We start from the raw sequence: 10,642 nt of genomic DNA, 5'->3' as shown, positions 1-10,642 counted from the left end.
CTTGGGCAAGAACAGCAGCAGCAACACAGCCAAAAATCTCACAACCCCAGCCAGAAGGTCGGGGAATTTCCTCAGGAACAGCAGCTCCCAGTTTCACCTGGCAGAAGGCAGGAGGGAGGTCTGCAAGGCTGCTCCTTCAAGGATTTGCTTACCCTGCAGGGGACAGGGAAGAGAGACTTACATGCCCTCACCCCCCTTGCCTTATGTCCTGGGCACTGGCGCTCACAGTCGTAAGAAATTCAACAATACTAGTTTTCAAGTTAAGTATTTTTATTATCAAAATTATTACATCTCTTGTGAAAGTTCAAATGTTACAGCATGGTGTAAAAACTCCACTAGAGTAAGAAGCTACAGCCCCCACCTTTCCTAGAGCTTTCCAGGGTCCCTCCCTCCTGCCCCCCTGCTGCGCCCGAAGGTGCTGGAGCCTCTGGGCAGGGCCCCCCTGGCCCCCTCCCGCCACCTGGCAGGGCAGAGCCCGCCTGCCCCGTGCTGCTCAGAGCACGAAAGGGGAGGCTGCACCTCCAGGGCTAAGCCAAGTGAAGTTTACACCTATTTTATACAGTATACAGACACCCAACTGCGGGGTGACAAGTTCCATCCCAACACGCTCACAGCCAGACAGTGTGAGAAAGTTACTCTTTGTTTCAATATTTTAAAAGTCTCCCCTAGGCTGAACAAACACCTGATTTCAATTGTGAATTAGAGAAATCTGTAACAGTCCTAAAAAAAGAGGAAGAAGACTGTGCATCTGCAAGGAGAGGGGAGACAGACTCACAGCATTGTGTTATCCAAGAGAAAGGAGAAGTTCCACTGCAGCACCAGGGATGACACCTGTCATATATTAGCTAACCTACTATGGTTATAACTGAATATAAAATTAGATAAATAAAAACACGCCCGATATTACAGTAAACAAGTGAGAAAGAAGCTGGCAATTGTATGGAATTGAACACACAGCACACTGTGTCTGGGCTGGCTCTCCTGCCACGCTTGGTGGGTGACAGCAGCTGGGAAAGACCCCACATGGCACTGCCTGGAGTACCTCTGGCTCGGCACAGAGCGGGGTGCCCACCCACCACCCCACCACTGCCCCTTGCAGCCCCCCTGCTCCTCTGCCTGCAGCCCCCCCGTGTGCCGCAGCATCACTTGACTGATCAGGCCCCGGCCATCCCCTGTGCATTGCGCACCAGCAGCCAGAGAGCCCCCGGCACGGCAGCACGTGGCAGCGCGGCCCCAGCCATGCTCCTGTTCACAGATTCCTTAAGCGACCTTAAACACTCATTCACGACAGACCTGCAATGAAGCAGCACACGACAGCGCACCCCGGATCCTCTGCAGCCACAGGCACACACTCCAACCCCCTCCCGTGCTGCTCGCATTTGCGGAGACTCTGTTGTCCTGGAAAAAGCTCCGACGGCGGCAGTGGCGACCCAGGCCCAAAGGCAGCCGTGTGCGCTCGTCTGCTTGTGACTGGAATGATCGTAACGGATTAAAGCCCTCCCCAGAACGCACTGAGAACCTGACCTATAAAGAGATTGGAGTTAACTTGCCCCAACATTTCCTTTAAACTGCTTTTGAATTCAGAACTGTGTCCATGCTGCATGAATGACTGTGGCCATGGGCACGGACCAGAGACAGAGGCTGAGCCACAGTCATTGCACTTGAACCATTTGCTTTTTTTTTCCTTTTTTTTCTTTTTTTTTTTTTCTTTTTTTGTTTGTTTTTGTTTTTGCAATGTACCCACATGTCAGGGAACTGCTTTGCTACAGTCTCTGCCTCAGAGAAATCTGTGTTCTCCTACCAGGCCAGAGGCCAATACTGCTCACAAATCTCACCCGTGCATTTCAGACCTCAGCCTCTGACCCCTGGCACCCCAGCATCAGGTGCAAGCTCCCAACACCGGCCCAGGAGCCACTTCCAGAGGTGACTGGAAGGAGCTATGGGCAGTTTTGTCCTCCTGAAGTCCAGGCAGCCCTAGGAAAGTCCTGTTTGAGTCTTTACTCCAGAACCTTGAAGCTGCTGCAGTCTGTACTGATGGACATTGCTTCCCCCGCGGTGTGGATAGTGTTGTGCATTGGAAATCACTGCGCCCCGGGAGCCCTGGTAGAGAACAGATTGCCCAGAGTTCGGCAGGCTCATAGTCCGCAAGTCTGACTGTAGTGACCGAGCACTTTGGGGAGTGGAGGAAGAGCCCGACACGCCTGTGCAGAGCTGGGAGCCCGACTCGGAAGAGAGAGAGTCCACAGCTGTCTGCTGTGCCGGGCTGGCAGCTGCAGGGCAGCTCTTCCTCAGGAGGCTGCTGCTGATGCTGCCAGAGTGCTGCTGGCTGCTGAAATACCCCGAATTCCCTGCAAACAGGGCAGAGGAGTCTGTGGAGACCGAGTGGGCAGGGCTGGAATATGAGGTGGAGGAGAGGGATGTTTCCGAGGAACCATGGGAGAGGCTGTGTCCTGTCCTCTGTGCTGCTGCTCGGTAGCTGTATCCAGGAGACGGCGTGAGGTGCCCTCTGTATGGGGAGGAGCTCTGCTGGAGCAGGGTCTGTGATTCTGCCTGGGGACTGTCAGACTGCAGCAGCTGAACAAGGCACGGGGAAAAAAAGGAAAAGGCATGTCAGGCTGACTTCCCTGTTTCCTATCTGCTTCTCATCCAAAGGTGCTTAGGTGCAGCACTGTGAACAATGGCAGCCAAGCCCTATTTCCCCCCCTTACCTCCTTATAAAAGCTTTATTCCAGAATGGGCAGATAAGATACGAAAGCATTTACCTGGTAGCTGTATCGAGAAGGACTGTAAACTGCTGGTCCTTTGTGGGCTTCTGGAGTGTCTCCTTCTGCTGCATCTGCAATGTACGGGCAAGATGTTAAACCTCAACCCCTAGACCAAGGCCACAGCAGCTCCCTTTCAAATGACACCACACAGCCCAGCCCCCCAGCCACCAGCATTTCAGAAACTGAAGAAACCCAGCAAAAGACAATTGAGAAACCTTAACATGTGTGAACAGCCACACGTGTAAGAATGGCTGCTCCCCTCATACCAGTGTGCTCTGGTTTATCACAAAGCCCACCTGCCTTGGACCAGCCTGTCTGAACGACCACACCTGGAGATAATGCACAGATACACCCAGGGCTCCCCTGGCTTTTCAGTAGCATATGAGAGGTAGAAGATGGTTTCTAAGGTCTCGGCGATTTCTCACTCACTTGTGGTTACAGGAATCAACACTGGATACAGTTCCAGCTCAGGAGACAAAACTGCCCTTCTTAGAGGGCTGTCAGCAGGATTCTGTCAGCAGGTTTTCCTCAAAGGCAGATCCAGACGCTTCCGAAGACAGACATCCCGTGCTACCATTTTGGGGACTAACGTTTACAAGCCAACTGAGCTGTTACAAACAGATACTCTTAGACCTCAGAAATGCCTGTTTTTGTAACAGGCCAAGATGATGAAAATGCTTTGAGGTTTCAAGGGCACCAGCAGCACACACTGATACGTGAAAGACCAAGAGGGATAAAATGCTTCCCAACAGAGTAAGCCTTTCTTGCACTTCAAGGGTGGGTGAGCTTCTTGTCCTACCGTATCACTGAACTTGACCTGGGGTAGGCAAGAAGGACTTACTGCAGTGACCACGGCTGGTGATTCTGCTTTCTGCAGGAGGGGTGAAGCTGCTGGGACTAGATGATTTCACATCAGAGTTCTGCTGCAGACTAATGAGACAGAACTGTTTATCTGCAGCATCTCAGGGATTCTCAGCAGCCACATTTGAAATGCCTTGGCGAAACAGTGTCGGTATTAGTATCGAATTTATATGACAGATGTGTCTCAGTCATGAAACAGGACACGCTGCCTCAGTCTGCTCTGTACTTCTGCCAGACAAGTCTGGCTTTGCCCCAGCTGCACTGGCACAAGCATCAGTGCCAGCAGTGTCCGTGGCTCTGCTGCCATTGTCCTTTCTGTGCTACACCCCAGTGCTGGCTTAGCTAAAAGGGATCTGGATGTAGCTCTTGTCTGTTCTTGAGGCTCAGAAGTTCCCTCAGGGCACAGGCCTGCACAGACACCAGGGCCTGAAGCTTCCAGCACGTGTCCTGTGCCACCTTCCATTTCTGAAATGACTTCGATGCAGCAAGTGGCTGTTTGGTGACATTCCAAGTACTGCAGAATGGCAAAATTCAGACGTTTGGGGCATTCGAAGTTTTGTTAAAAAGTCACTCAAAGAAGAGACTGTTCAATCCAGGAGATCGTTGTGGTTAACAGAAGTCGAGTATGAGAATCAGAAGAAATCTGAAAGATTTCTGGAAGAGACTGTTTCTTAAAAGTCTGGGCGTACCAGTAGGGGTGCACAATTTACTGGCAGTGCCTGTTCTCAGAAAGAAACCTTGACAAGTTAAAGACTACTGAAAGACTAAATTACAAAGGGTAAATAAACTATGACCTTCTTGAATTTGCTTTATGCAAACTTAAAAGCTAGAGCCAACATTTCCTTCCCCCATTCTCAATACCTGCACAAGGGAAGGACATGAATAACTGCTTTTCTTGGCTGTACTGGCCTGTGTCAACCTAAAGTATATATGAAGTGACAGGTTTTGCTGAGAGCAGCTGCAGTTCTCAGAAGCGTGCAATGCACACAAATTCCATTTCATTGCTACATGCCTCATCAGCAAACCCTCCAACTTTGGGATTTTTTAGTTCCTGTTAATATTATCTGTTACAACATCAAGTGAAAATGTGCATCTTCACAACTCCTCCAGGTGCTACCAGAACAGCAGGGACTCAGCCACCCATTTGTTTCACTAAGAAGCAGAGCAGCAACTGGGGGAGGGGAGGTGGCTCAAAGAATCTAAACAAGAATCTAAACAAGCTGCTGAAGAAATTGCCAGAGCAAGCAAAAGAAGAAAAAATGTACTTTGCTGTGCTAGGATGAAGGAAACAAAATTACTTTTGTCAGCTGCAGCATTAGGTTTTCACAACTCAGAATGGGATGGGGTTTATGTAACAAGTAAGAATTCATTGCTGCAGATGAAAGTTTAACTCCATCCTAATTCTCATGTGACACTGAAGAGCCAGAGCAGTACAGGTTACATTGGGCAAAGGCCTGTTCCAAGAGCCTGGATTTTGCCTACCCTTCTAAAAAATAACCAAGAAAGCCACTTCCACTGGTATGGGAAAGACAGGGAAAAGACTCCCAATGGGGTCCCATGAAACTGTGACATATTTGATAGGGAAGAGGACTTCTTCTCAAGACTAGGTGAAGAAAAAGCACTGAAAAAATGCACTTAGGTGTACAAAACCAGAACTCCAAATGAGAAGTCAATTTTCAAAGCTGGTCTCAAACATGCCTTACTGCTACTAGGGAAAAGTCTGATTTGGAATGAAGGAAATGTATACTTGCCGTAAAATGCTCAGAAACAAGGTAATACACTTGTCTGAATGTTCACCCAATGAGCATTAAATGATAGCTCTTTCAGAGCATAGGAAGTGCTAACCCATCTGCCCAAGGATAAAGAAGCTGTCCCTGTCAGAGTCAACGTGCAGGCAGTCTTGAATTCAATCCCTGGAAAAATCCAGAGGTCTTCCAGGTCTAACAGAACAGGGATACAGGCTCAAGCAATATACCAATAACAGTAAAGTATGGTTTGCAGAAGGCAGCTTTGATAATATTAAAGATGAAGGTACAACTAGCCAACTTCACAGACAAGTTGGCAAAGTTATCCAAGCACATCACTTCCCACCAACCAAACGTCCCAAAGTTTCACCATCCTACCTGCATCTCTCTCAAGAGCACTGTCCCGGGTCGGGGAGGATTCGTGTCTCTGGGACACCTTTGCGCCGCTCCGCAGCACCTTCTCCAGCATCCCCCAGCCCTCCCGCAGCCTCTCCACCGATGTCGGGACCATCCTGCAACAAAACCCCAGGAACAGCTGAGGACTGCTGTGACACAGCTGAGAGCAACATGACCAATGCACAAGGGTTCAGAGACCACCAGCTCTTTAGACAGATGAGGAACAAACTTCTGAACTGCTTTTGCCATGTAAAAAAGCTCCAGTGGGATTTCAGACTGCTGATCCCTGGCTACCATGATGCCACTGCCCTCAGAACACCAAGCCTTTAATCAAAAACATGGTATAAGCATCCAGTTCAGTAAATCACCTGGTTACAGAAAAATTGTTTTGAGATTCAACACTGTTTTGAAAATCCTGGTATTGGCTTAAGATTAACTGCAGTTATTCTGCATAATTATTTTCATTCAAACTAAGAAGAAGCAAACTCAATACCTTTATGATATGTGCCAAGACAATATAGTTGGATACTGCAATACTCCTGAGCAGAGCTAGCTGGGCCATTTTGCCCACTAATGCCACCTTGTCCTGTTTATTTTGTACAATGTCTGTGAAATGTCTCCACTCATGATTAGTGCTAGATATTGTTCTATTTTATAAGTGTCTTGCCCAAGGGTGAAAAAGAGGTGAAGTGGCTTTCCTAAAGCCAAACTGTTGAAGAAAAACAGAGCTACAGACAAACCCCAGATCCCTGGGTCAACATTCCATCTACCACCCACAGGACTATCAAAATCTCTTCGGAAATATGTCTTTTAACCTACAGACAGCACCACCATGACCAGGGATTTACAATGCCTTTACTCTGCACACTGAAGAGTCTGTGCCTTAAAAATGCCTGAATTTAAATATTTAGATTATATTAAATGCTCAGCATATTAACTGACTTCTGTATTTAATTTTTTTTAAGATATATTGAAAACTGTGCTTTACATTAGGGTTTTTTTATTATTTTGTTTGCTTGGAGACTTGTTTTCTGCAAGGCTGGGTTTACTGAGCAGCAGCACATCTGTTTACATTGTGATGGCTTTATCCTGGCAACTGAAATAGACAAACCCTTTTTTTTAAATGAAAACTATTGTCAATTATTGCAGAATTCAGCAAAAATCTGGAAAAGTCTACAAATTAAGGCATGGAATTTTAGTTCTCACCAATTTTGTCTGTTCCTAATATTATTATGAATGTCTGGAAATGTATCTGATTTGTAAGCACACAGAGTGAAAGATGAAACTGGGTCACTTTAGCTCAGTAACAGGTTCTAATGCATTTTTTAAAAGTAGAAGGTGAGTGTACGTTTGTCAGCTGTGCCCATTAAAACACAGAAACCCAAGAATTTTAAAGGCAGCAAATCTGCTTAATCCCATTCAAAATGTATCAGCATGGTTTCAACTTTATATCCAGCGTCCCATAACAATAGGATCTTTATTCCCACACAATACTTAACTCCTGAAACTGTGTGGGAAACTGAAGCCAGAGCAACACCTGCTGAGGGAGCACCAGATGAAGCTCACAGAACATAAAAAATGGTACTAAAGCAAGCATGCCACACTGACACCTCATCCTGAAATAGTTTTAGTTCATTCAGCTGGTTGGCGTTTTTTCTGCTCTTTTACAGGCAGAAGAAAGGAGCACAGGAGGAGAACGACATGGGCTATTACCACTTTTATAGCATATTTGAAAATAAAGTAATGATGATAAACTAATCATTAGCAGACTGCCTCAGCTGTGGGCAGTCCCAATATCTGGTAGACGGAAAACTGTCAGAGAGGACAAATTGTTTCTATTAAACTCTGCTTGAAAAGTGATGAAAAAAGGAAGGAAACAGATTTATTACTCTTACAAATTCACCCAAGTGCTTTCAACACAAACTTCATACTTCTCACTGCCCTCAGCACTGCTTTGCATCTCTCCTCGTGCCACCCTCTGCCATTACCCCAGCAATGACCCAACCACGTATGTAGAGATCAGCATCAGGAAAGGGGGGTGTGTGTCTGTGTGTGCCTTTCTGCTGGTGGTGTGCATGACCAGAACCTGACTCCAGAGCAGCAGAGCCAGTGCCCTACACAGCTCCAGTCAGCAGAACATCCCAGCCATCACTGGCACTATAATGCCACACTCGGCAATTCAGTGCACTAGTTCATATTTTGGACCAGGTTCAAATGTTTTTGAAGACCAGCCTTTCCCCTTATCAAACCTTCTCATGGTAACCATCATAAAGGTGTTTTGTCCATGCCTTAGGCACACCACTGACCAGAGTCTGGTACATTAGCAAAGCTGGAGCTGTTGCGCAGTCCCTGCTTCTCAAATGCAAAGGCTGCAGACGCCTGTGAGTTTTCCTTCAGAACAGGAGTGGACTTAAGTATCACACATGCCCAAAAAGAGTGAAGGTTCAGCAAAAAAAAGACCTGAATTAGATTTTCATTGCCTGGGCAAGACAAGACCTTACAACCCAAGACCTCAAAAGGGAACTGGTGGAAGAGCAACAACTGTTTAACTTTGTACTTTTCAAGACAGATTTCGGATATCTAAACCAAGAACTAAAAGACAGGCTGAGAAGAGTACTGGTATCCTTCACAGTTGTTTAGCAATTACGAAACAGAACAATACCAAGAGACCCAAATGAATCCATCTCACTGCACATATTATTATGGAAATGCCCCCCGGGGAGTTTGGTTCTTCCCTGTGGAGCAATCTCAGACTTGCTTGGAAGGATAACACTCACCACCTACTGCTGATGCTCTCCTGGGATTTACTGAGCGATGATGAGGAACTACAGCCCCTCGAGTCTGGTGGGCTGATGTCCTCTACGTGAGGCAGGGAGGGATGAGAAGGGGAGAAGCCAATTTGTGGGGAGGACGGAGTTCGTGCTGCGGAGCCTGACAGGCCATTCCCGTCCGCGTCAGTCCCGGAGCTGCTGCTGCCCTGCCGGGTGGGGGTCCCTGCGCCGCGCCCGGAATCGCTGCCCTCCTTGGCCTCCTGTTTCCGCTTGCGGTACTCGAGGAGCGATACCTGGGTGAGAAAATAGCCATGAGTCAGGGAATACAGAGGACTAGGACAGGGGGAGCAACAGGCCCACACACTGTCTAATAACTCTTCTGGGTCTGCAGGTAAAACTTGAAAAAGCATATTGGGATTATCAACTCCTGATGGATCTGCAGGCACTCCAGAAAAGAGCTAAGTGGTGCAAATTCAGACTGCCATGATCACCCACCTTTTACTTTTTACAACCAATACTCAGCAGAAACATCCAGCTCGTTTGCTTCTCTAGCCACCTGGATTTTCGCATTACTTGAGGATATGCATATTCAAGTATCAAGCCTCTAAACCTCCCTCCTCTCAAAACATATGCTCTCTCTGGTTCATGACATTATGTAATTTTCTTTCAATATCTGCACATCCCCAAAACAGGTAATAAGAGTCTTCTTCACAGAACTGGTATCTTCAATGCCCAGTTCATCTGTACTAGTTCACCCACATTAACACTAAAAGCTTGGTGAAGCTTTGCACAGAACTTTGTTTTGCTTAGAGCAGGTTCCTGCTATGGAGACATTGCAAACTTCCGGCACTACCACCAAAACAAACTGCTTGTAGCAAAGGTAGAATGTGTTTTGGGCAAAACAGTCTCAGATTTGTCAAAGACACCAACCAAAGATAGAGTAGCCTCGGAACACAACATCAGCAGAACCAAAAAGACACAAATATTTCCAGCTGAGCACTTACCCTTCAGTGTGCCTTCCCTCAGAGTTACTATAAGGTACAGAGCCATAAAGGACCCACAGAAGGCAGCTCTGCTGAGGAATTTATCAGCTATGACTCAATGCCTGTACAGAAGGCTTTATGATGCAAAAATATTGAACAGGGTATTTCCAAAAGTAACTCAACATATGAAGGTTTTACAGTACGTGTAATTTTAAAAGAAAAACCAAAGGGAAAAAAAAAAAATCAAGAGACTCCAGAAATGGAAAGGAAATAAGATATTCAAGCCAGCTGGACTCTTACACAAGTGATCTGAGCTACCACACTTGCCATAAAGAAAGAAATCCAAGCACAGGAAAAGGCACTGATATTTATCCCATGAGTACCAAGTTTTATCACAGCACCACCTTGACTTAACATTTTACCTCAGTTTTAGTCCCATGAGGGTCACTGGCCTGTTGTAAGAAACCAATATGTATTTGCTTTTGTTACACTAGATTCCTGTGTTCTTAGTTTCAAAGCGCTAAAATTTAAATAACCTTCATCTTACTTTCTTTGCAATGGTATGGAAATGTTCTAATATGTTCTAATAAACAGCCTATGTTTTCTTTTGAAACATTAGACCCTCCTTCCTAATAAGGACCCTTTTCATCCTGATAAATAACACCTCCACCAGCTGTACAGCTGCACTGTGTTACTGCTCTGGGTCTTGTCTCAGTTTAACAACTGTTGATGAAAACTGCCAGCATCCTGCTCTCTTTTCTGTGATCCAGAAGAGGTATTTTCACTGTGGTGTTTTTTTTTACACTTCTCACATCAAAATCTTGCCTAAAGGGTAGCTCTCGCAGTTGTAACAACTGTTTTCACGCAGGCACTGGATGCCTGAATAACTCGCCCAGACTCTATTTGTTCTCCCTGTAAGTCTTTGCAGGAACCTGAGTGGGAACTGCAAACATCATGGCAATCTAAGAATTTCTTTTACGGGAGTACTTGCCTTCTTCCTTTGTGGCGGATTCTGGGGAGCAGCTCTGGCACCTTCACAAGCCCTCTCGCCGCAGGGGGACATGGATCCATGCGCTGTCTCTTTGAGCAGCCCTGACTCATGTCTGCTGAAATACCCTTCA

General features: G+C 46.5%; 1 protein-coding gene across 1 annotated transcript in view; it reads right to left on the bottom strand.

Moving 5' to 3' along the window:
- Window positions 1-249: 249 nt before the first annotated feature.
- The window catches only part of SETD5 (SET domain containing 5), a 40,782-nt gene continuing 30,389 nt past the window's right edge, over window positions 250-10,642 (bottom strand). Inside the window, exons 21-25 of the mRNA XM_008632258.2 lie at window positions 10,513-10,642; window positions 8,545-8,831; window positions 5,750-5,883; window positions 2,763-2,836; window positions 250-2,574 (exon numbers count right to left, since the gene is read on the bottom strand). The exon at window positions 10,513-10,642 is cut by the window's right edge and continues 18 nt beyond it. Of these exons, the coding sequence (XP_008630480.1) occupies window positions 1,975-2,574; window positions 2,763-2,836; window positions 5,750-5,883; window positions 8,545-8,831; window positions 10,513-10,642 (1,225 nt within the window). The 3' untranslated portion in view covers window positions 250-1,974. The remainder of the gene's footprint in view (window positions 2,575-2,762; window positions 2,837-5,749; window positions 5,884-8,544; window positions 8,832-10,512) is intronic.

This window comes from Corvus brachyrhynchos, unplaced genomic scaffold (genome assembly GCF_000691975.1).
Source record: "Corvus brachyrhynchos isolate BGI_N302 unplaced genomic scaffold, ASM69197v1 scaffold4, whole genome shotgun sequence".
NCBI lineage: Eukaryota > Metazoa > Chordata > Aves > Passeriformes > Corvidae > Corvus > Corvus brachyrhynchos.
Note: the sequence above shows the minus strand (reverse complement) of the source record. Positions and strands in the feature narration are given on the sequence as shown.